This window comes from Chlamydotis macqueenii, chromosome 6 (assembly GCF_036417535.1).
Source record: "Chlamydotis macqueenii isolate bChlMac1 chromosome 6, bChlMac1.mat, whole genome shotgun sequence".
NCBI classification, from domain to species: domain Eukaryota; kingdom Metazoa; phylum Chordata; class Aves; order Otidiformes; family Otididae; genus Chlamydotis; species Chlamydotis macqueenii.
This window is the reverse complement of record NC_141561.1, coordinates 30,079,998-30,106,013: the sequence shown is the minus strand read 5'-3', so window position 1 is coordinate 30,106,013 and position 26,016 is coordinate 30,079,998. Positions and strand designations below refer to the sequence as shown.

At 39.5% G+C, this 26,016-nt stretch overlaps 2 protein-coding genes across 8 annotated transcripts in view; both read left to right on the top strand.

Annotated features, from left to right (window-relative positions):
* Window positions 1-159: 159 nt before the first annotated feature.
* CFLAR (CASP8 and FADD like apoptosis regulator) lies at window positions 160-15,353 on the top strand. Its single transcript, XM_010124896.2, has 10 exons — window positions 160-323; window positions 1,867-2,298; window positions 3,140-3,245; window positions 4,158-4,293; window positions 4,468-4,565; window positions 5,614-5,665; window positions 6,383-6,432; window positions 7,649-7,727; window positions 11,359-11,872; window positions 12,817-15,353. The coding sequence occupies exons 2-10, from the start codon at window positions 2,003-2,005 to the stop codon at window positions 12,953-12,955; spliced, it is 1,470 nt and encodes a 489-aa protein (XP_010123198.2). The 5' UTR covers window positions 160-323; window positions 1,867-2,002; the 3' UTR covers window positions 12,956-15,353.
* The window catches only part of LOC104485082 (caspase-10), a 22,014-nt gene continuing 9,062 nt past the window's right edge, over window positions 13,065-26,016 (top strand). For 4 of the 7 annotated variants that reach the window (XR_015258962.1, XR_015258961.1, XR_015258960.1 and 1 more), the window contains exons 1-5: window positions 13,065-13,204; window positions 15,979-16,205; window positions 24,457-24,790; window positions 24,904-25,003; window positions 25,583-25,718. Coding sequence is in view for 1 of the 7 variants with exons in the window: in XM_086751431.1 (XP_086607557.1) it covers window positions 16,034-16,205; window positions 24,457-24,790; window positions 24,904-25,003; window positions 25,583-25,718 (742 nt within the window). In the remaining 6 variants the exon portion in view is untranslated. Of the gene's footprint in view, window positions 13,205-15,978; window positions 16,206-22,363; window positions 22,530-24,291; window positions 24,312-24,456; window positions 24,791-24,903; window positions 25,004-25,582; window positions 25,719-26,016 lie in introns of those variants that run through there. The other 3 variants (XR_015258963.1, XR_015258965.1, XR_015258964.1) reach the window with 3 other exon arrangements.

Genomic DNA, 26,016 nt, shown 5'->3' with positions numbered 1-26,016 from the left:
ATATGACTACCTCAAGCTCTTTTGAAAGTCACAGCTGTGTGTACCTGGGAGATGCTTTAATATGAGAGAGTGTTTTGTGCCTCCTCCTTCTTGACTGCATTATGTCATGAAAACAGTCTTTGTCTTTCTGTAGAATTCTCACAAATGTTTGATGCTAGATTAGAAATAAGAAGTTAGCAATAAATACACTTTTCCTCTCATAGAAAACTGTACAAAACACATTCCAGTGCATGAGGGGTTCCTCTGCTTATGAGAGGAAGGCTGCCCTTCCACACTAGCTGTACAAGTGATAACATTGCAAGTCTGTGTGTGAAATGGAACAGGTAAGTACAAGTATTTTCTCTACCCAGTTTGGTTTTGTTGGAAACAAAACTTTTCAGCTCGCTATATTAACAATACTGTGATCCTGGGTATTTGAAAGGGGCAGCTTCTACTGATGTTTCGTTTGTGAGTTTTTTTGCACATCCTTTCTGGGTTCCGAAGAACAGAACTGTGTAAGAGAGGATAGGTGTTGCTTTGTTCTGGTTGTGTGCTGTAGCAGGAGTACTATAATAGTGCGTTTTCTCTAGGTATTAGCACAGTATGCGTAGAATGCACATAGGAGGCTGTGATGGGCTAAACAGGGTATCTGCAGCCTTGTTACCGTCAGCTGCAGTTGAATGCTCTTGGCCTCTGCAAAAGAGCCTCAGTGTCATTTTGAGGACTCTGTTGCACATACATTAGATCTCATTTACACCGTGGTATGGAAGTGCAGGAGTACTTAGGCTGAGTAATGCTTGGATCTTTTAATGTGGTGAGTTTGTGATATTTTACAGTTTGCCTATGCTGCGCTTCCTTACCTTCCCCTTCCATTTTACTTCTGAAGATGGGACCTTGAGGTCATAGCAGCTACTCGTGTTAAAATCCTCTAGTGATTCAGACATGCTATCAGCAAGATTAACAGTGCTTTGCTGCAGCTTTGCATAGCAACCTACTTACTTGTTAATTACAAAGGTGGGATTTTTTTCTAGCTTTGAATTTTTATTTCAGTTTTCAGTATGGTGAAACGTGAATGCCACATGAAGAAGAAGGCAGTCTATGGCTTATCTGTACCTTCAGAGTTAACCAATTTGCATACTTAAGGTTGGGATTTTTTCTTTGTGTGGTTCTTCAATCTTTTTGAGTATGGAGGGTATATGTGCAGAATCCCTAAAACCCCAGTGACTCATTCAGATTGGAATCACTTTAAATGATACTAATAAGTAAGAAAATCCACACTTTCCTGAATTTATAAATAATTAATGTTTTAAAATATTACATATTATATTGTGACTATTTCCTTTATTTTGACTTCATTTAAGGCAAAGTGTATGCCTGACAGCAGTGGTTTTATATGAGGGGGCAGGGGTTAATTCTTTTGTCTACAGTGTGTAGTTACACTACCTCTTAGCTCCCAAAACTCTTCTGAAAAATGCCTTGAGACTTTTAGGGAAGAAAAGGTGGTGGTGAGCAGTGGAGTGGAGGGTTGCTGGGAAGAGGACAGACTTTCAGACTTAAATTGCTGTGGAATTTAACTCTTATTTCCAGAAATACTTGAAATATAACTCATCAGCAAGCTGAGGACTTTTGTTTCACTTCCTATGGAATTTACAGATTTGTGGTAAGGTAATTTTACTTTAAAAAGAACTTCCATTTTTTTCTGATTAGTATGACCTACTAAGTACTTTTTGTTCTGTAATGAACAGCTGGGAGAACCCCTTGAGAACAGGAGGTCTGTGTAGACTACGTTGGTATTTTAGTTGTAAGCGAAATACATCAGTTAGGAGAGTTAATTGTGAACTTGTGCAGCAGATCACTGATTTAGTACCTTTTAATTCTCTCCCGCAGAACTGCTTATGCAAAAATGCATCTCGTTAAGAATGAACACCGGAGAAGTGCTGTGGTAGACATGGGCTTCATGTCATGTTGGCTTCCTGTTTAAAAAACAGTAGGCTGGCAATTTTAAAGAGACAGCAACAAAGTGATGACCAAGTGCCAAGTGCCAGCTGTCCTTATTCACCAGATTGAAGAAGAACTGGATAAAGAAGAAGAAGAGATGATGGTTTTCCTGTGCCGAGACCTTGCTCCTGACTTGGCCACTGCCAGCCTTAGAGAGCTCTTGGTGGCTTTGAATGAGAGGGAAACATTGTCTTTTCTTGGCTTGTCTGAGCTGTTGTACAGAGTTAAGAGGTTTGACTTGCTGAGGAGGATCTTGAAGACTGAGAAAGCAACAGTAGAAGCTAACCTTGCCAGGAGTTGCAGACTTATCCCTGATTACAGGTAATATATAAATTTCAGATTTCAAGGCCACTCTATTTTGTTCAAAATGTATATGGGTTGTTTTGAGGGGAGGTGCTGTGGATTTGGTTTTTCTTTCTTTTTTAAGAAATAAAGAGTTATAGTGAGTTATAGTGAAAATAATATCTTTTATGTGAATAAAAGAATATGTGAAAAGGTTAGTCCCCTAAAATAAGCCTTAATAGCTTCTACAACTCATGGCATTAGAAGCATCTCCCTTTAATGAGTTTGTGTCTGTTAATCAATAAAACCAGTGATGTTTGTGCAGCTCTAGATTAGCAGACAGAAATGACGCCTTAGAGGAACATCATACCATTAGCAGTATTTTCTTTTCTAGTTTGTTTTTGGGCACATAACCTTATGGTATTTTCTCAGAGGACCTGTCTTTTACTACATTTACTCTGTAGTTTTAAGAGGCTTAAATTAAGAAATTCCAGTTATTTTCTTTGAGAGAGTTCAGAAAGAGATGTATGTACTCGTAAGGAAGATTTTCCTGTGTTAAATTCTCACTGAAATAAAAGCCCTGTAACTACTAGGTAAAAAAGTTGAAGATGTCTTCTGTTGTCTCATTCTCTATTGAAATATTAAGGAGACTTCTGTTTTCCTAGCAGTGGCTATTACATAGTCAGTCTGAGTAACACAGGTGCTGATTAGCAAGAGTAGATATTTTGTAATTGGATCTTGGAGCAGCGTAGGCTTTTTTCCCTGTTGTTTAATTGGGAATGGTACATTAAGACTGGGATGTGGCAGAAGTTGGGTAGTTGGGCAAGGGTGGGATCTTGCTGAAAGCTAATCTTTTAGAAATATCTCAACTTTATTTCAGGGTACTAATGGTAGAGATTAATGAGAATCTGGAGAAAGAAGAAGTGAGTTCTCTTGGTTTTCTACTCAGAGATTATGTACCTCGTATGAAAATGGCAAAAGATAAGGTATGTCTTTCTGCTGGTCTTCTTAGGAGCAATGAGAGATTAAAGTAAAAAGGGAAGTAGCTAGACAGGAAAGGAGGGGAAACAGTACTGTGAAGGGTAGTGAGGAAGGAGTAGGAAAAAGTTAGGAAGTAGAGGAGGAGTAGCAGCTTGGCTTCTATTTAATTTTTTGCTTTTTTAAGTCAAGGAAAGAAGCATGAGAAGCAGTAAGAGGGAACAGTGAAGACTTGCTGTAGTGAATGGTGTTAGCATGAACCACACAGGCAGAAGACATTAAAAAAATCTTCAATATTACTGATCTGAAAGCTTATATATGAAGGATCTCAAACCAATAATCATATGACATATATCTTGAATTACAAGCTCACTTTTTAGGTTTGTGCTCTGCTTCACTTACGAAAGAACAATTTTATTTTAATTATGTCTTTCTTGTACATTTACATTCTGAATATTTATTTTAAGTGCTCTGAGAAAGCAGAGATTCAGTAGAGAGGGTTCAGAAAACCCCTACGCATAGAAGATTGAAGATTTCTGTCTTCTTGGAGGTTTTTTCCTGAAGCAGGAGAGAAGCCCTGCAAATTCCCCAAAGCTTTTCTTAGCTCTTGCTTTGTGGCATGTGAGGTGACATTGCAAGTGGCAGGCTTTGTAGCAACAAGGAAATGCAAAACTCCTTCTTCAAAAACTTTGATTTGTTTCTAAAAATATAATTTAATAGTTTCCATTACTCCTATGATAATACCAAGAATTCTTGTATCTTCCAGATATTTTTTTTAGTGTTTCAGAAGGTACTGTCCCTTGTTCTTGAATATACAACCTTTATGTCCTCCCCACATTATTTTCTGGGTTGCTTTTCTCACTTACTTATAGAGAACAAACTACTGATATGACAGCTTGGTTTTTCTTTTGCCATTCTAGAGTTTTCTAGCTCTTGTGATTGACTTGGAGAAACTAAATTTGGTGGCTCCTAATCAACTGGATTTGTTAGAAAATTGTTTTCAAAATATTCGCAGGATAGACCTGATTAGGAAGATTCAGAAGTACAAACATGAAGGTAAGATGCTATTTTTGCACTGGTTACTCTTGATAGCAAGGATCAGATGTGCTCTTACTGAAGATAAAATTATGAGTTACAAGTCCGAGTATTTGCATGCTTCACAGTTTTAGGCTTTTAAGATAGCTGATACATCATGGTGTATTTCTCTGTGTGTTTCTGTTAAATTTTCAGCTTTAATGTCCTCCGTTCATTCTCAGCCAGTGTATGTAAATGCACTTCAGGCATCTCTCCCTAATCTCAGTCTGATTGATCCTCCTTATAATTCAGGGGTAAGTATACAATAAATCAAGACAGATCCTTTATTTCTAAATAATGCTAGGCGTTTGAAAGGGAGCCTAAGGAATGAGAGATTGCTAGTAACTGAAATATTACTTCATTTATTTCTCTTATTCCTGTTATTTGCTGGGTTTAGAGTCTAATTTAAATCTTCTGGCTGGGAAAGATCCCTTTTAAAAAGCTTCTGTGATTTTTTTTTTTTTTTCCTATTAGTTGGATGTATAAAATCTGTATCTTGCAAGTGGTTTTTTTTGCTGCTGCTCTGGGGAGTGAAAAGTTTTGATTTGACTGTTCTTTGCAAAACATATTATTCTTCCGGATTTTGCAGGGAAAGTAGCTTTTAGCTTTGGAAGCTGCAGGTTATGGCTTTTTAAGGAGAGCTTTTCAGTTGTTTTTTTTTTATGTTTTAATCTCATTTTAAAGAAGATATTTCAGTATGTGAAAAGTCATCAAATCCTGTTGCATTCAGTATTCTTTGTATTTGGTTACAGCTGATATTGTAATAGTATAACCTTACTTAAAGTCTTATTATTTCTGTTGTGTTCAGTAAATATGTATGTATAAAGCTTATATACAAGACACCAGTGATGCTATTTGTCTTTACTAACAAAGCCACAACAGTGGTTTTTTTCCAGACTACTAATGGGAAGGAGTTTGCATTGGCTTTCCATATTACAATAATATTGTTACAATTTCCTAATTCAGTGAAAGTTCCTCCCTGCTGCTCTATAGGACACAAAATTCACATCTTCAGAGGTTTTTTTGTTTGTTTTACTATTTTAGGGAATAAGCTTTTCTTTGCTGTTCATGGCAAGCTAGTAATTTTTTTCTGAGGAGGAACAAGTTTGACGTTTTTGTTTGTTTGTGATTTTGTTAGGGTTTTTTTTACTTGTTATTTTGTAATTCTGATTAGCTGATAGAGGTGAATCTAAAGATGTAATCATTTTATTAAAGAAGAAAATACTATTGTGTTGTATTTTGGAACACATTATTATTAATTCTTGAAGGAGAGAGGGAAACTATACCTTTTCTTCATTTTAGATCCAGAATGTGAACAAAGAAAAATCACAAAATGGACAAAGTCTTATTCTGGGTAAGAGCATTTTGATAATCTAAAAGAGCCAAACAATGAATTTCATTGTATCAAAAGTGTTGTTTGATACTTGTGTTTATGGCTAATCTAGTCGATAACACCAGGAGCAGAGAGTATTTGGTACCTCTAAAAACTGAGCCTTGCCTCATTGTTTGCCCTTCTATTTGCTTTGTTTTTGCTGCCAGATCTTAAAACTTTATTGAAATTGTTATGGGCTTCCACTGTCACAACTTGTTAACCGAATAAGTAGTTTATTAATAAAATAATGGAAATGGTTGACTAGCCAGCTCTGGAGCCCCATGTAGTGCAGCTGTGCCCTTTAAGTCTTCAGTTTTTGTTCTAGTTCAGTGGTCAACCTTCCACCAGGCCAACCAGGAAGTTGTCCAGTGAGTACCAGGTTCTTACCATGTGTGTTGTGTTCGTTCTGGAAACTCAAATACCTCTCAAATATGGTGTTTTTTAAAAAAGTAGTTGGCTTAATTATCTCTGTGTAGGATAGATTGTTGCTAGTCACAAGCAATGTAGAATGCAATACACATAACACTTTAGAGGTGACAATTTGGGGATTTTCTTAGCTTCAGTAACATACATAGAAACTAAGAGGTCCAGATGAGTAAGAACTTGGCTGAACTAGATAGGTTCCTCTTTAACCCCTGTGATGTCAAAGAAGTATCACTACCTACATACTGAGATTACTTCTGTATCTTTTAACTGCAGCAGAACCAGTCCACATGTCCATTCAGGAATCAGGATCAGTGTCACATAAGGTATGTGCTTGTGCATATGTACACATGAAAATACAGCAAAAACCTCTGCAGGTATTTACTCTGGTTTTCTTTGTATTTCATTTTGCGATTTCCTTAATTGAATGCAAACTGAACAGTGTGTATATCTGTATCTTTCTCAGCCATAAACAGGTTCTGTGAATTGTTTTTGCAGAATATATTTTTAATAGAAAATATCTGCTGTTACTCTGGAAGCAGCAGTGTGCAAAATGCGTGTACTTATGATGTGCACAAAGAACTTGTGTATTTATTAGCTAAGGCTACGTCAAAACCTGTTGGAAGTCAGACCTCTTGCCACCTGCATTAGAAATCACAGGGCTTCTTTACATGCAGTAAATTTTGTTCTTTATTTTCTCCTCGCCTCTTGCTCTCCAGGTGGAAGACAAGTATGCTTTGGGTATTAATGATAAGAATGGATTACTGCTATTTTCACTAGCTCTTCTATAGGCCAGGAACCAGGGAGTTACCTATAGCAAATTGATTATAATCTTTTTAAAGGGGAGAGAAATTGTGATAGAATCATTACAGATTATTTAGGAACAATGAGGTTGTTCCAATAAATAAGGAAATAAATGTTGTTCTGATGAGCAGTGCCTGCTTGCACAGCTGAAGAACACAGAAGTTCTCTACATTTGGGAGGTTATAGCTCCCAACATTTCAATAGCAGTTACACTTAAAGAAATTAATTTGGAAGTACTGTAGAAGGATCAGTGCTGTCATAGTCCAGGTCATTAAAAAGCCCCTCCACTTCATACAGCTGGGGTTTTTGGGTTGTTTTGGTTTTTTCGGGGGGGCAAGGGGGTGTGGTGGATTTTTTTTTTTTTCTTTTTTTTTAAACATGTGAAGATCTATCCAGAGTTAAGATTTAGTCTCAAACTTGCTTCTCTCATTTCTGGTACAGTCTTATTCTTTGTTTAAGGATCATTATGGTAGTAAGATTGCATAACACAAGATGCAAAAATTAAGCCTGTACTAGAAATAAGGGGAAAAATTATTTGTCCGTGTCTCCTGATTTTTTGTTTTTGTTGAGTAGATAAGACATACTACATCTCAGTAGATAGACTTCTGCTAGCTACTCTATGGAAAAACAACATAATGTAATTTAATAGATCTGAGCTAGTTAGATTTGAGAAAAGAGTAAGTCTGTAAGTTGAGAGAGTGACATATTAACTTAGTATTTCTTCTTCACATTACTCAGGTGTTTGATGATCAGTACAGAATGCAAAGTCACCCTTTAGGAGTATGCCTGATACTAGACTGTATTGGCAATGACACAGGTAAGTCTCTGGAATTTGAAGTTTATTATCTTGTTAATCTTGGATAATTAGAACAATTTTGTATAAAGAATATGATGTACGTTTACTAGCCAGGCTAGGGTAATGTTGTCCTAGTCAGCTAGTCTATTAATTCTAGTAAGTCTTCTAAAGCAGAGTTGGAAGATCTAACCTGGGTTAAATCCAACTGTCCCTAACTATTGCAAACAATGTTTGGTTGGTTTTTGATGCAGAATCTCTGGACGAAAGAAGGGGATAGACTGAATTTTGGGAGGGAGAAAAAGGATGTTCAGAGTCCAACAGAATAGTTAAGTTACAGTCTTACAGCAGGTTATTGGCAGAAATGGTAAAGATGGTGTTTCCTACCAGTTAATAAAACCAAAACCAAAGCTGTTGCGGATTTGAAGCATAATTATATTGGACACCACAGATTTTTTAATAGCTGAAGGCACGTGGTCCTTTATTAATAATGCACCTAGGTTTCTGTTACATCTTGCACGGTTTAACTGAAACTGTCACCACAGCTTTATAGAGAAAGGAACTTTTCCTCCTTCACTCTTGGTTTAGTTAAAAAAAAAAAACAACCAAAACCAAACCCTTCACCAAGAACCAAACCACAACACCATGCATGTAGAATTCAAACTAGTCAGTGTCATGGTTAAAATGTGAGGTTTTCCTGATTGATTTTGTAGAATCCAAAAATTAGATTCTTGCATAAGGAAAATAAAATCCCCACTCTAATAATTGGAACACATGAGGCTAAAAATAAAAATGAAGGGAGTACTTGCAGTCAGTTCTGTGATAGGCTAGGAGATGTAGGAGAAGAAGTTTTGTGAGTGTATCTTTTCTCTTTCTTGTAACTAATGGTCCAGCAGATGGACCAACTTAGAATTACTGATGTAGTTGTTGAAGAGCAGTGGATGCAGAGCAGACACAAAGTAAAATTTTTGTTTGACAACAGTATTTTAGGTAAATATTATAAAACAAGACATGGTTTGCCATTAGGGTAACAGGAACTATAACTGATTCACAATCCTGCCATGCATGGAGAAGAGAGACACAGAAGGTATTTAACTCTCTTACATGCAACTGGAAAGCGTCCTTGGGATCTGATTTTGGTCTGTCCTACAAAGTTCATCAATGACCTCTGGGAAAAACAAACAAACAAACAAACAGGGATGCAATTGCTGGGTGTAGAAATGAAATTGTTTGATCTAAAGTACTTCTTCACTTCTACTTGCAAAAAAAAAAAAAAACCAAACCAAAACTGCTGACTTTGTCTCAAGAGGAGAATAAAACAAAGGCAGCCTGCCAAGGACTAAAAGACTGGGGGCAGCCTTAGTCTCCATGCATGTCTGCACTGGATGCAGAAGCACTTAAACCATGTGTATGTCTCAGATGTTTAATGTCACCAGTGCATCACCAGCATTTTAATGTGATAGGAAGCAAAACTGAAATACCTTACTCTGCCAGTGAGTTTCAGGAGAGGCAGGACATACAGCATTACTTAAAGGAGTTTGTTAGAAAGGGTTTCACTACTCCCTAGAGTTGCTGTGCCGCATTACTTCTGAAATCTGAAAATACCAAAGAAAGAGAAGAAGGCAGGGAGAAAATTAGGAGTTGTATCTGTGGTGTGCATTAGTCTGTAGCTATCGCAAGATTTAATCTGAGGAAGCTGAACCAATAACAGATTTTGTAGGATCAAGGATTACAACAACTAAAAATGCTCAATGTAACCAATGTGAATTCATCGGATGCTGATAAAATTCAAACTGAAATGCACCTTGCTGTTTTGTAAATAGCTGCTTTTGACTTTTCCGTTTGGAAGCCAATTTTTATCCTCACGTAAACAATCAAGGGGAGAAAAAGGTAATTTTTTATGTAGAGTGGAAATGCTCAAAAGCCAGTGGAGATTTGTTGGGAGATTACTGTTGAAGAAACAGATGTTTCCTGATCTTAGGTTGCAGGATGTTATGCTGTGTTTTGTCTTGCCTTAAAGTAAAATTGCTGTATCCAAAGTTCACCATGTATAATTTCTGATTCATTGTCAAACTAAGGTATCAGCTGTTAGTTTGTTGGGTTTAATTTTGTTTTTAATTGTGACACTTAAGAGTATGTGTATGGTCTAAGGTGATGCCAAGTTTTGTATCTTTGTGTGTATACGTACGTGCTAGTGAGATAAGTAAATTATAGGAAGAGCACTCTCGTTTTTCTGACTCTCGTTTTGCATGTGTACTACTGCCCTCTAACGATGAAGTGCTTCACCGAGTGCGTAACTGCCAACCAGTATTAATCCTGAATCTACCACCTGAATTTTGAGAGCATGTTTTCTTGCCTAAAATAGAGGAGGTTTTCCTTTCTATTTCCAAATTAAAAAAAAAAAGTCTGGAAAGTTTTTGAATTATTTTACAAAATGTAATTAAACCAACAACTGGAATTAAACTGTAGTTCCTGTTTATCACCTCACTACAGTAGAGAGTTTGTATCTACTCTGTGTTTTGCTGAGGAAATTTGAGCTCTGTTCCCTGTTTTCACTATGGGCTTTTTCAGGAGAACAGTGTCGTAGTACAACTCTTGCTTTGCTGCCAGTTACCTCTGAAATAGCCTCTGCTAATTAGTGATTAAACTTCTGAAGTCAAGGAACAGTCTAGCTTCATATGTCTGTAAGGCATTTTACATAAAAATGGCACTTAATGTTTTGTCATATCAGAAACTGTGCATGGGCAATGTGTATGACGTTTATACTAAACATACGATGCTACAGGTATGAATCAAAGTAGTAGCTTGTGGTTCTCTGGAGACTTAAATACTTGTGGTTTTAACCACCATGCATCTGGTTTCGCTCCCATATTAATAAACATCCAAAATAGCTATTCAGAGCATAGCACATTTTCCTGCAGCACAGGTTAACACAAATACAACAGAGTTAAATCTTGATTTTTAACTATCTACAGTTTTAACTTCTAACACATTTGAAAGGATTCATTGTTCAGCTTTGATTTTTTTTTGTTTGTTTGTTTGTTTTTTTTCCTGAAAATGCCATTCTATCACAGTTAAAGACTCCAGTGTCCATTCTCCACCTGGAACTCATCACTTAAAGTCTGTTTTATATAATAGGATGCATAAATGACTGCAGCAGGTTCCTTTTTGACTGACGAAAGGGAGTCTCTGTTTCCTGTGCAGTTCTGTATAATAACAATTCAGAGCAATTTTGACAAGTTAAAAGGTGAAACAGACTTCCCATGCTATCCAGATCACTCCTGACCATTTCAAGAATGTTCTGTGAAGCATTTTCTAATGTTTTCTCTTGCCTGATATTTTAAGTCCTAGGAACTTCAGATAGTGGCTCCAAATGAAAGCATGCAAGTGTCTGTGGAATTTGGAGCAGATCACGTGCCAAATAATACTGGGTTTGCAATAATGAAATACATAACTCCTGTTAAAGACAACATGCATATAGCACTATAAGTATGTAATGTACTGTAATCGACATCAAGTTCTCCTGATTTTTTAATTATTGAGATGAAATAAACATCTTATTTCCAGTAGCAAAATACTGTAAATATTGTAATTCAAGATAGTTGGGTTTGAGCCCTGATTTGCTGTGATTTAATTGCATCTTGCTTTTTTTCAGATGTGTTGGAAGAGACCTTCAGAGGGTTAGGCTATGACGTTTGTTGTCACAGATATTTAAATATGAACACTATGAATCAAACGTTGCTTGAAGTTGCAAGGTTACAGAAGCACAGATATTGTGACAGCTTTGTTTGCATATTGGTCAGCCGTGGAAGTCCTCAGAACATCTTCTGTACAGATCATACCTTTTCTGGATTCCCTTTGGAACAAATAAAGAGATACTTTACAGCAGACTCATGTCCTGAACTCCTAGGAAAACCGAAGCTTTTTTTTATTCAGAGCTACATTGTGTCAGAAAATGAGCAAGAATATACTAGTCTGTTGGAAGTAGATGGGAATGATGACAAAATCATTGCTAACACAAAAATCCCTTGGAAAGTCACTATCCCCCAAGTAGCAGACATCTTTTGGAGTCAGTGCAAGGTGGATGTGTCTACACTAGAAAAATCTTCAAGTTCATCCTCCTATTATCTGCGTTGTCTGGCTGAGCTGCTCCGCCATCCTCATAAAAGGTAAATTTAAAAGAGGAAAAAATAACCCTTTTCCTATGAAAGCCTGCTGTCCTAGAGAAACACACCTTAAGTTTCATCCTGTCTGGTCCTGAAAAGTGTATTTGTGCTGTGTCATAGGTTAAAAGACAAATATACTTGATCCTGGAATGATGGCCAGGAAGGTAGTCTAAAGTAGGAGTGAAGTTTCTGATTCTGGAGAGCAAAATTAAAGTGTGTTATGGCACTGGGGCTTGCAGAGTGAGAAGGGAAGAACTTCCTGGGTAATGTGTGTCAGTGCTTTAGACAGGATTGGAAATCCTCTTTCTCCAAGATAAAGAGACACACACCAGGCTTATGTCAAATTGAGGATTGCCTTTTATCATTAAGAAGGGCTCTGCTTGCAAATATAGAAAGTCAGTGCCTAAGTTCAGGGAAAAGGCAATTGAGAGGGAAGGATTTTGTCCTTTCTTTAGATCTAATTAACCCTCTACTCAGGGAGCCATTAAATTGCCAATTTGTAAACTTGAATTTAAACTATCAGAAAACTTTAATCTGTCTGAAGAGATTATGAAAAGGAATCTGAGCAAAATTCTGATATGTTTGGATATATAACTCACATACTAAAGTTTCATTTGTACAACTGATCTTCCAGGGAGCTAGCAACTGTTTTTCAAGGTAGTTGCAGGATTAATATTTAGTACCTTTTTAAAACTCTAAAACTGTAATGAAATCACAGATCATCATATCAGCATAACTGGTCTCATAACAGTGATTTGAGTTATAACAGATTGTCTCCAAAATGCATATTCTGCCTTGGGTTTTAGAGGTGTAACCCCTGCAATAAAGACTGAAATTTGAAACTTTCCCCTTGCTGAGTGTAAAGTTGTCTTCTCTCTTGTGGATTCTGAAAGGGTGTTTTGTTTCATTCTCTAATGGAAAGCTTCCTTCTACTTTTGTTGCTGCAGGAAACTCTCTATATTAGATATCCATACGGAACTGAACAGAAGAGTCTATGAATGGAATAAGACCACAGACCCAAGCCAACAATACTCACTTCTGCTCCAGCACACACTGAGGAAGAAACTTTTTCTTTCTCCCACTTAACTGCTGTTGGAAAAGACATGTCTCAAGTGGCTAACAAGAAACACTATGATCCAGACAGTTTCACGCACACTTTTACTTTATGCATTGTTACTGCATGTATATCTAAAGTGCCTATTGCTTCTGAACCCAGGGACTTAGAAGCATTTTGGTGTGTTAAGGCACTAGATTTTATATTTTAATACACAAGGCTCTGAAAGCTTGGATGAGAATGACAGCTATCATACAGCACTGCAACAGATCGTACAACAGGTAAACAGGGTGGAAAGAGCACTAAACTGTACAGCTGTTGGATTTTTCAGGATTTTGTGTTTCTATTGTTTCTTTGGTGGTTTTTTTTTTAGCATACCTATTAGCAGTGCGCTGATCTAGTTTCTTTTGTTGATGTTTAAAACAAATACAAGCCAGTGCAAACCACTGAAATTCACAGGCTGCTTTCCCCAGCACCTAATAATGGAAAATGTGTCAGGAAAGAATGCCTACCAGCAACACCAGTTCTTCATTAACAAGTTCTGGCTTGAGTGCTTCCACAGAGTGTAGCAAAACAGGAGGAGGAGATAGATGGTCTTTCAGATAATTTGGATTCCATCTGCCTGCTGAATGAGAGGATGTGATTTGGCCAGAACCCTGTGTCATCAGTACTGTCCCCAGCACACAAGGGTTATATGGGAATAAATGAGACGGTCTGCCATGCTTTGGGCTAACTATGTTTTCTGATAATACAAAAATGAGTCCACATGTGGCAGCACTTCACAGTAATCGACCACACAGTTAAAATAATATAGGATTTTGGCAGATGTTTTGTGGAAGCTGAAAGGTGATTCACACTTGTTGCACCAGGCATGGCTGTAGAAGTACACTTTATCATATTTGAACCTAAATGTTGTGTAGCAGCCATTGGCTCTTAAGAATAGATTAAATTAAACTCCCCAACCTCACTGCTTTTGCTTATGAAAAAAAAAAAGATATGTTTTTATTAATTGATTTTTTTTCAAGTTGTCCTTGTTCTTCTGAAAAAGACATGAGTGAAAATTGTCCTAAATACAGAAATTTTTCTCCAGTGGAGCAGATGGTTAACATGAAGGGTTCAGTTAACCTGTTTGTTATGTAAAAGTATAACCTGTATGAAATGTATTGAAATTTATTGTCACTAAATTCGTGGCATTCTCTTCCCTCTTAAAGTACACCACTTGCAAGCTTTTAATACTCCTAATACAGTCTCCTGTTCAGGAAAAAAATTCAAAGCCTTGGTGTGCCTTGCTTGGTTTCCGGTGTAGTTAGAGCATACAACCTTCTGGCACGTGCTTTATGCAAGCAGAAAGGAGAGGGGTTTCTGCTAATACAGGGTGTGCTAGTGCCTTGAACAAACATACTGCAGAAAGATTTTTTGCTAGTGCAAATGCTAGCTGCATTTGATTTGAAAACAAACAAACAAACAAACAAAAAAACACAAAAGGTGTGCTTACATATATAACTTCACCAGCGATGCTTTTCATTGTGGACCAAGTCTAACTGGCAGCTGTATTGATACTACAGTATTGTATACTATCACTATACATTACTATATTGATAATAATTAGGAGAGCTTGACCAGTAAACTTACTTTAGTAGCAATGACCTTTTCTTATTCCTCGATACTATGTTGTACTTCTTAGGTGTTGGCTTGACATAATTTTTCTTAACTTTTTTTGAAAGTTTTTTTTCTTAAGTTTCATTTTAAAAAAAAAAGAGTTTTCAAGTAGCTTCTACAATTGAAAGTAAAAATCACTTCTGTTTGGCGAAGATTAGATATTGAAGTCTAAAAAGTGCTTGTTATGTGATGTAGACCCAGTCTCTTCCTGGTGTAAGAGGTTCCTAAACTCCTGATTGATGAGGATTGTTAAGAGTAGACCAAGAGGATAAACCCACTGAATAAGTTTTTACCTTATAGTCTTTAATTATCCATATAAAATGTTAAGATTAAAATATATATTTATTTATATTAATGTACCATTTTGTATAATAGATAAAGTACATTTTCTATCATTGTAATTAAATCTTCACTCATTATCTTTTTATTTTATATTCAGTTTTATTTGCATGTTAACTGTAAAAAGTTAAATACATGGTTGTGATGAGAAGAAGTTTTTGCACAATTTAGAAAAGTAATTCACCTGTATTGGAAGCCTATGTATTCCATTCCTTTATCTTTCTACTTCATAAGCTATAGTGCTCTCTTTAATGAAAGTATATGGAAACTTTTTGATAGCTTTGAATTGGGAAATGTGACCCAAAATTTTATGGGTACGTGTGTTATTTTTGTTACTTTGATTTTATGTAGGCACAGGTAAAAGAGGTAAAACAGAAAATAACTTTTTGCAAAATTCAGACATTCTGTAAAAGCTTGTTCTCTATGAGCGTTTGTTCTGGTTTTGTTAGTGAGAACAGCGTTAAAGTAAAAATACTAAATCCAATTTCATGATGTTACAGGTGTGGAAATAAATGCATCATAGCAAGGCAGGGGCAGGAGCCAGTTTACTTTCAGTTTACTGTTTTCGAAGAAAGGGCCTATTGAACTGCTCCTTTTCATAAACTAGTGCCATATTGCTTCTGGCTTTAAAAATACTTTGTGTCTTAAAATTATGTTCATGTGTATTCCACACAGTCAAGTAGAGAACTTCCTGCACTGCATCAACAGAAGCATTTATATTATATGTGATAGGTAATAAAAATAGCATTCATTTTTAACCCTGCATATTTAATAACTGACTATCTTACAATAAATTAAAGCATGCATAAATGTAATTTTTAAACTCTACCTTACTCATCTTTCATGGGGTAAGAGAAAGGTTATAAAATGATAGATTTGAAATCTTAGAGGTTACTTCCTGTAGTGGCTGGTAAGTGAAGCAAATGGTGTGAAACAAATGCTTTCTGTGGTTGTAGAAAGAAGATGTGATTCTTAGTTATCATATATATCTATGTGATGTTAATAAATGTGATTTCTTTCACAAATTCACTTCAATTTTTCCCATTTCCCTTACTAGCTTTTGTATGTGATGAGCACTTCTGCTGCCTTACAGACAACTAAAAGCAGGGAGAATGGAACTAAGAGGAGCCAGAGAGATGAGGGAGAGAACTATGGAAATTCCAAGCAGGAACAAGGTAGAGAGAACCAAGCAAAGAAGATGTAGGGAAATTAAGATTTGGAGGAGAAATAAAGCATCAATATTGGAAGGAAAAAGAAGACAACAGGAGAAAAGGGAGAAAGGAAGTAAGAATAATAGTGGCTATTCTTAGAGGATCTAATGATGTGGTGGGTTTTTGTGGGTTGGTTGTTTGGGGGGGTTTTTTGAGTGATATTAAGTACAACTATTTACTTAAAATATTAGCAATAGGATATATTCTGTTTCTGATAGTTTTGTGACAGTGTAGGTTTGGTTTGGGGATTATGAAGTGTACATGCTCTTCACCTTAGTGCATGACACAGTAAGTAAAGTCCATATCCCCTTCCTTAAGAAATTACAAAGAAACGCTGTTTTGCAAACTGTAGAGGCTCCTGTAAATAACCTTTGCAGTGAAAAAGGAAGGGAGTCTCTGTGTCTGGCTGCTTGGGTCAGAAGTGATCACAGCCCTCTCATGACCAAAGAGTTGTGGGTACATATCTTATATCGTGTCAGATACTGATTTTCTACACTGATGTCTAGACTCTCAGTAGATTTTTAAACCATAGCAGTACTCATTCTGTAATAATTCATCTAAGCTGTATTTATTGCCTTCACACTTCTTTCAAGAGTGGTATTTGGGTAGATTGACTCCTTGTACTCGCTGCATAGTGAAAAGCAGCACTGAAGTCAGTGTTTATTAACATGCAGGAATTTTGTGATATCAGATGTTGTCTGTCACTTCTTCCATAGCTTTTTGTGTCCCTCCGTACATGTGATAGGGACTGTCTGTTCCTGCTGTACTGTGCACCTGAAATTTGAGTCTGGAACGTGACTGGATGCAGGGTCTGGGTTGCATCAAGTTGTACAGGTATTGCAGATAGAGTGGTTGAATGATACCAAGCTTTCATTCAGTAGCCAAAAGAACAGGAGGAAAATAACGAATTCTGGATCCATCATGAGTTTATCACGTTAGCACAGGATCATTAAAAGTGACATGCTGGTGAAATTTTGTGGTTGCAAACTGCCAAAATGTCTAGTTTTCAGAACCTGCTGTTGAGCAAGATAACAAGCCACTCCTCCTCTGCTACTGCATTGTCAACAAGCCTTGCTTGCCTTGGAACAAGGCTGACAGACTCGGTGCTCCATGGCAAAAATTTCAGTTTTGCTTTCTGATAACTGAAACAGACATTCGTTGTACTTCATATGTGCTGTATATATGGAAGAGGGAAAAGAAAACTGGCAGAATATAGATTATGCCCTTCAGTGGCTCAAAAGATGGACAACCCATGAGGTAGGAGATTCTGTGGTGGTTTTCACCAGACTTAAGTTGCATGGTTTTTCTCAGCCACCTACATTGACATGATGGAGCCATAAATCCAGTTTACTTTGTGCTGTTACATACTTGCATCTCTAAAATGGTTGCCAACTCATGATCAAGAAAAGAAGTTATGTTCAAGATGAAATTAAGGTGCTAACAGTTGTAGATGGAGCATGCTGTATGTCTGATCTCCCCTTTCAACTCTGCTTATGAAGTAACAGTGATTCCTGTTACAGATACCTGAGTCAGAGAAGCATTTTATGAAAGTTTCTGAGAATTCTTTTCTGATATCCAGAGTCTTACATTTCTGACAAGCAGAATGATGTTGCTGAGAAGAAGCTGCCATCTGTGTGGATGATCTACTGCATATCTGATTATGTTCCATTTAAACTCTATCTCCTGTAACAAATTATTTGACAGCTTTTCTGTGGCTGTTTTGGAGAATGTCTTTTTTCAGCTTCTGTATTAGAATCAATAAGACATTGCAAGTCTTTTTGGAATTCAGTTTTTGTGGATTGTGCCTTTTTGTATGTACCATATTTTCAAATTTCTGTTACTCTGAAAGTGTATTTTCAGTGCTTAATTTGTAGAAACATCATAACAAATATTTGAATCAGTACCATTACTAAAATAGCATCACAATTTAGTAAAAATCAGTGCTGTTACTACTACTACAAAATTACTATTACTACTAAATTATGAATGCTGGATTTCAAGCTGGTTTCCTGAAGAAAATTTCTGCATGCAGTCAGACTGATTGTCCCTGTCACCCTCCAGACCACAGAATAACTCTTGAAATTCTTGGTCAACTTTTCTTGTAGACCTCTACAGCTTGTTAAATTTGGCTGTGAAGTTCTACAGCTCTGTAAAATGAGCTGACAATAAAGAACAGCGAGCCTTTCCGTTTCAGCAGATAATTCAGCCATTTTTTGTGTGTTGGACTGCAGCATGAGCAAGGAGACTCTTCCCATTCTGTCTCCATTGACCCAAGGGTGTGGGGGAATACAGGTGTCACAGATGCTGTTACAGATGCTGAAAGCCCCGAGGAGTCTGCACTGGGCAGGTCCTGCTTACCTTCCTTCTTCTTCCCTTCTCCCTGTGGTGAATGATTTGCGCCCTCTCCCGCCTTCCTCCCCCTTTGCACCCATAGATCGGACCGTGTGCTGCAGTAAAAGCTGCTGACACAAAGCCGTAAGCACTTTGCTACATTCGGGCACTTAGCTCTGGAAAACAGAAAGGAGTGCTTTGCTTGTGGTTTGTGGTGTGCTTTTGGATCACAGCTGTTAGTAACTACATGTAGGTAAAGCAGCTCTATAAAAGCTGATTTTGGGACAGAACTGTTTGAGGATCTCACTAGCGCAGTGACATCCTCTCAGACAGAGATGCCTGACTGTATGACACTGCCAGTTGCCTTAATTGCAATTGTGTTACTTGTATTACCATTTTCCTTGTTACTATTAAGTTTATTAAGACTTCTATTCATTAATATTGTATAAGGCTAGATCTGTTAGATCCAATATAGCAACAAGTAGTGACTATTTAGATGCTTCATAAAGCATACCTATATTGGTAGTCCTGATGTTTGATTGGTTTGCTTCTTTACTTATTGGAGCCCAGTGGGTACTTTTATTTCATAGAATCATAGAATAGTTAAGGTTGGAAGGGACCTATAAAGGTCATCTGGTCCAACCCCCCTGCAAGGAGCAGGGGCATCTCCAAACAGATCAGGTTACTCAGAGCCCTGTCCAACCTGGCCTTGAATGTTTCCAGGGATGGGGCATCCACCACCTCTCTGGGCAACCTGTTCCAGTGTTCCACTGTTGACGCGGAAGTAACGGACACTGCTGACGACCAATATGATCAAGCAAATGCCAATTTATTGTTGATACATCCCGGTTAACATAGCCCTTCTAATTCCGTATCATGCGCAAGCTCTCTACTAATTGGCTAACTATATCATGCACGCGCTCCTAGCTAAAATATGATTCGTTAAGTCTCTATGTTCACGCGCACGGCTCTCTCCACCTGCACCCTGCTTCACGTTCAGCCCCCAGTCACGTATGCCAGCTGTTTTCCTTCTTCTCAAGGTTGCTTCATTTACTTTCTCACAGGGAGCTTCATTACTTTCTCACAGGCGGCCTCATTATTTTCTCACAGGTGGCTTCAGTACTTTCTTACAGGCAGCTTCAGTACTTTCTCACAAGCGGCTTCAGTGATGTCCTTGAGGCCTGCTGCTCACAAACATAACAATTCCATTCGGTCTGGATTGTTCACTAAGTGCCCCTGGTACTCCAGGTATCCAACATTCCACCACCTTCAGGGTAAAAAAATCTTTCCTCATATCCAGTCTGAATCTACCTCTATCTTAAAACCATTACCCCTAGTCCTGTTGCAACAGGCCCTACTGAACAGTCTCTCCCCATCTTTCTTATAAGCCCCCTTTAGGTACTGGAAGGCTGCTATAAGGTCTCCCTGGAGCCTCCTCTTCTCCAGGCTGAATAGCCCCAACTCTCTCAGCCTGTCCTCATAGAAGAGGTGCTCCAGCCCTCTGATCATCTTCATGGCCCTCCTCTGAACTTGTTCCAACATGTCCTCCTTACATTTGGGGCTCCAGAGCTGGATGCAGTACTCCAGGTGGGGTCTCACAAGAGCAGAATAGAGGGGAAGAATCACCTCCCTCGACCTGCTGGCCATGCTTCTTTTGATGCAGCCTAGAATGCGGTTGGCCACCTGGGCTGCAAGGGAGCATTGCCGGCTCATGTTGAGCTTCTCATCCACCAGCACTGCCCAGTCCTTCTCCTCAGGGCTACTCTTGATCCATTCTCCACCCAGCCTGTGTTTGTGTTGGGGCTTGCCCCAACCCATGTGCAGGACCTTGCACTTGGCCTCACTGAACTTCATGAGGTTCTCATGGGCCCACCTCTCCAGCCTGTCAAGGTCTCTCTGGATGGCATCCCTTCCCTCCAGCATGTCGACGGCATCACACAGCTCGGTGTCATCGGTGAACTTCCTGAGCATGCATTCTATCCCACTGTCCATGTCATTGACAAAGGTGTTAAACAGGGCTGGTCCCAATACTGACCCCTGAGGAACACCACTCGTCACAGGTCTCCACTTGGACATCGAGCTGTTGACTGCAATTCTTTGAGTGCAACCATCCAGCCCACTCTTTATCCAAGTGGTTCATCCATCAAATCCATGTCTTTCCAGTTTAAAGACAAGGATGTTGTGTGAGACAGTGTCAAGTGCTTGGCACAAGTCCAGGTAGATTACATGAGTTGGTCATCCTTTATCCACCAATGCTGTAACTCTGTCAAAGAAGGCCACCAAATTGGTCAGGCATTGCCCTCAGTGAGGCTGTGTTGGTGTCACCAGTCACCTCCTTATTTTCCATGTGCCTTATTTCCAGGAGGATCTGCTCCATGATCTTGTCAGGCACAGAGGTGAGACTGACTGGCCTGTAGTTCCCGTCATCTTCCTTGTTTCCCTTTTTAAAAATGGGAGTTATGTTTCCCCTTTCCAGTCAGTGGGAACCTCACCGGACTTCCATGACTTCTCAAATATGATGGGCAGTGGCTTGGCAACTTCATCTGCCAGTTCCCTCAGGACCCACAGATGCATCTCATCAGGTCCCTTGGACTTGTGCACCTTCAGGTTTCTTAGATGGTCTCAAACCTGCTCTTCTGCTACAGTGGGCAGTTCTTCATTCTCCCAGTCCATGCTTTTGCCTTCTGCAACGTGGGCAATGTGGCTAGAGCCCTTGCTGGTGAACCAGACTTAGGAATATTTCCTATTCCTAAATATCATTCTATGGACATTGGTCTGGTACTGTACATACGCCCATATAAACAGTTGGGCAGAAGTAACACTGCTGAGGAGGAATCTGGGTATTACTCAAACCCAGATCCGTCCTTGACAGCCTGAACCTTTGCCAATGCACAACCCCTCGAGGTAACGGCATTATGACACAGCAGGGGTGCAAAGGGGACAGACCCGCATAAAAACAGCGTTGCAACCCTCTCCCACAAGAACTACTCTCAAGCTTATTGTCAGTGAAAAAAAAAATCTGCCAAAAATGTTTGGGGCTTACGTTGTAGCCCGCTCTAAAATGGCTTGACAGCAAAGGCGAAAAGAGTTACTGGTCTCTTCTTGTACTTCGTCCTGGAAGCGCCGTCGGCTGCTTTTTGTCAGACTATCTAGCCGAGTTCCTCGGCCGGGGAGGCGGTTCGCAAGCCCTGAGGCCCAGTGCTGGGAGGGCCCTGGCCCGGGCTCGACCGGAGAGAAACGGCGGCCGGGCAGGGCGCCGCCGCGCTGCGTGGGAGCCCGCCCGCCCACTGGCAGCGGTGTGGCGCTCCGTGGACGCGTCCCCCACTCCTTCCCTCTGATCGGCTGCGTACCGCTTTCCGCCCCCGCTGCTGGGGATGCCGCGTCGTCCCTGCACGGCCTCGGACAGGCGGTGCTGCCGTTCCCGCCTTCGGGTGGGCCCGGGGAGACGCGGGGGCGTGACTCAGCACTTCGGCACGCACCGCGGGTTCGCGGGTGGCCGGGAAATAAACCGGGAAGCGCTGAGCACGCAGCTGCTGGGAGAGGGAACGGGGTTGGAATTCTTGTAAGAGGTAGGAAAGGGAGGATTTAACTGGAGACGGAGCGAAGGAGGGCTTCGGCTGCCGTGTCCGGAGCCTTAATTCCGCTTCCTTTCGGTATTGTGCAGCTGCCTGTGGGCTGCCCGTGGAGCCGGAGCTGAATACTTCCCTTGCTTGTGGGGCTGCGGGCTGAGCCTCAGCCTTCGCCTGTACTTCGTGTTTTTGCATTATTCTTAAATATTTTCATCTGGCAGTGCCTCAAGTAGTAAAACTTTAAAGGAAAAAAAAAATTGTAATTTGATAATCTTCGTTACTTATTTTGTGTGATTTTCCTTCTCTAAGGATATATCACAAAACGTGAATTAGAGAGGCTGATCCATCACCTTTCTGTGTGCCGGTGTTGTGCCTGCTAGTGGCCTGCTAGCCGCAGCAGTACGCGTGAGGCTGAGCGGCTGCAGAGCTGAGGAGCTGGTGAGTCCTGTGTCAGTGCACGCTGTTCAGCATCAGCTTCTTGAACTGGAATTGGAATTGTTCTGTCGTTTTCCTTCTTTCCTTTAGGACTCTGTTTTTTTTTTTTTTACTATGATGTTTTACAAATGACCTGTAAAATGCATAAAGTGGTAGAAGGTTCTAAAAACACTGTAGTAGTGAGCTGAGCAGTAGATAAGCCGGCGGTATTTCCTTTCATTGTGCTGGGAGAGGGGGCCACCCCAGCCTCCCCCCAGGGAAGAGAAGTTACAGACAGCTACTAAATGCAGCACACGTTGAGAGGTCTTCAGGGTAATCCAGACTCAGGCAGGAAATATTTGGAGTGAAAAAAGCTTTCCAAGAATGGCACAACACAGACTTGAAAGCTATTTTAAAGGTAGATTAAGGAATTTGTGCTGGATCTTGCTTCAGTTTGATTTGCTGATTAAATGACTGTGTGCACAGGGTGTACACACAACTTGCTCCTGTTCTCTTAAAGCAATGATTTTTTTAACTCATGTAGTTGAAATCATTTGCTCTAAATTCTGAATTGCCGTAATTCAGTTTGAACTTGGGTTATATAGGCTTGTTAGCTCAGGCAAGAATCAGTTTAACCTAAGTTATTCTGCTAAATTTAGTTGATTAAAGCATCCAGATAGGATTTTAAAGTAGCTTTTAGCTAAATTAATTTAAAGTCTGATTTACTGTGAAGTGATATAATTTCTGTGTGTAGATAACTGGCTGAGATCTGAACTTTTTTGAAAGCAGTTTAAGTGAAGAAAGTGTCACAACAAATGATTTTGCATATGAGGAGAGAAGGAATGTGCTATTGAGCTGTGGGGAAAAGCAATCTCACTTCTTTTTTTTTTTTTTTTTTTTTTTTTTTACATAGGCTCTGACTTATGACTTAGGGGCAGGACACGATTCAGGATTCCTGGGTTCTGTCAAATCTCGTTTCCTAACTGGGCATCTGGACTTGGGGATTCTATTTTGTTCTGCCACTGAACACAAAAATGCAACAGTCTTCTCTGTGCCCCCACATGCTATGATATGCTCTGTGGTTTATCTGCTGACCTGTCCTCCCATATGCTTCAAAGGCTTTGGATTCAGAGGTTCTATCCCTACTCTGCTTCCTTGATTTTTTCTTGTACTCCCTCTTGTAGAAAGCTTGGCTGCTTCCACCTGCTCTAAACAAAAGATTAAAGACCTACCTGTCTATTTGGGCAGAAGGCACTGAAGCATCTTTTTACCTCTATAACCTTCCACAGGCAGAGAAGAACTGCCTATGCTACTTGGAAGAAGTTGGTGTAGTGGAAGGGTGATTAGAGTCTATTCAACTTCCGTAAGATTGAGTTGCTTGTGCAGAGCCTGTTTCGACTGAGTGCTTTTGCATTTTAGTTGACATTTGCTTACAAGGGAGGCTTTAGGGTTTTCCTACACCAAATGTGAAATGTAGTCTGGTAGCAAGATATGGCTGGGAGAGGATGGATATTCCACAGCTTCAGCTTGAGTGATAGACTTGTAACAGAGGAACACCTCTCTGCTACAGCCAGAGAAGAATGAGCCCTTGGACTGCAGATAAGGAATGTGTCTGAATCATTGTGCTCTCTCCACTGAGAGCTGTAATAAGTTATTGCAGGGACTCTTCCCACCTACAAAAAATGTCGAGAAGCAAACATCTCAACGTAGAAGTTGTTTGAAAGAAATAGAAGAACTTGGGGACCTCTTGAGGTCATCTAGCCCAGTTTTCTGCTCAGAGCAGGGCTAACTTCAAATTTAGACTGGATTGTTCAGAGCTTCTGCCAAATCTGGTCTTTGTTGTAGTCTTGGGTTTGGAGAAGAAAGTAAGTTTTAAATTTATTTGAAAGGAAACTCCTTTTCTGCAGAGAATTCAGGGCTTCCAAACAGCTGTTGGATGAAATCTTATTACAATTATTGTTGTATTAAAGATTCGAGTGTTACTAATGTTTGCTTTCTGCTTTTGGACAGAGAGACTTGGTTCCAGCAATATGGAGGATGATGACAGCTTGAAGTTTCGTCAGCAACTTCTAAACATTGATGAAAATCTGGGGGCTGAAGATGTAGCAGCTTTAAAATTTCTGTGTACTGACTTGCTCCCCTTCAGAAAACTAGAAAATGTGAAGTCAGCAGTGGACATCTTTCAGCTTCTCATGACTGAAGAATATCTGAATGAGAAAGATACTTTCCTACTAGCTGAACTCTTATACAGAATTAAATGTCACTTCTTGCTCAAGAAACTTGGTTATACCAAGGAGAAAGTGCAAGAATGTCTGCATGACAAGGGAAGAGTGTCTTCATACAGGTAAGCTTGCAGTGGGATTCTGGTCTCTCCATTACTGCCATCTATGCCATACTGTTCCGCTTTCCGTTTTTAAAGTATCTGATTGCTTTTATCTCACTGGATCTCTGTTACAGGCAGATGCTGTATGAATTGTCAGAGAACATTACCAATGAGAATTTGAAGGGTATCGTATTCTTCCTGCAAAACTGTCTTCCAAAGCGACGGATGACTCTTGTATGTGAGGAGAGAGCACCAAATGTGTATATGGCAGGAAGGGAAGAAGGAGGGGTTGAAATAGGAGGAAAAGCACGAAGAGAAAAGTATTTGACAGAATAGGGCATAATCTGCAACTAGGCTAGTCAGTTAGGGTTAGCAAGGAGGAAGCTGTTGACACGTAAGTGTGGAATTTGGTGCTTTGTGCCAAGTTCAGTCGCTGACAGTCCACAGTCTTGCATTAGATCATAAAAGGGTGACAAATAAAATCTTTGCCCTGCTTGAGCCACACGCAAAGGAGATTCATGTCCATATGTCATTGGTACCGTTTCACAGCAATAAAGCCTTCTTGAAACCAAGAGTTGTTAATATGGTTTGGGTTAATCTGTTTAAACAAGACCCTACCAAATAATAAGGCAACCAGTAACTTTCCATGGAACAACATTTCCACCTTCCACAGTGATGTAAAACTGTTTGGACCTTGTTGGTAGGAAGCAAAGTAGATAATAATGTGAGTGTTTGAGGCAGACAGAGCTGGGGCAGGCTTTGAGTTCTAAGGAACAATAATTATATATTTTACTCTCTACTTTTGGCTGCCAGTCTGCTCTGGAATTGCTGACTTTATTGGAAAAACAGGGTCATGTAACTGAAAACAATGTACAGATGCTGGAAGAAGTCTGTATGAATGTTTCACCTGATCTCCTGGAAATAATAAACTGCTACAAAAGGACAAAAGGTGAGAAATTCAGTCAGGGAGTACGTTTGCTAAAATGCAGGAAGCGCTAGAAGGGTCTGGGCAACTGAACCTCAAGATCCTATCTGTACACTGCTGGAATAGGAGCTAGAGTGGGATGCTCTTCTTCACACACAAATTTGGCATAACAGTCCCTAGCTTGCTTTACTTCCTAGCTGGATTCCAGTAGGGATGTGTTGGGATATCTGCCACACAAAGCAGTCCAGCACATACAGAACAGGCTGGGAAACTGAAAATCTGTTTATAGTTATGTCACACTTCTCCATTTCCCCTTGAATAG

Coding starts and splice junctions, on each gene's coding strand:
- CFLAR (XM_010124896.2), top strand. CDS start 2,003: ATGACCAAGTGCCAAGTGCCAGCTGTCCTTATTCACCAGATTGAAGAA. Junction 3,246..4,157: donor TGAAAATGGCAAAAGATAAG/GTATGTCTTTCT, acceptor TTGCCATTCTAG/AGTTTTCTAGCTCTTGTGAT. Junction 6,433..7,648: donor CAGGATCAGTGTCACATAAG/GTATGTGCTTGT, acceptor CACATTACTCAG/GTGTTTGATGATCAGTACAG.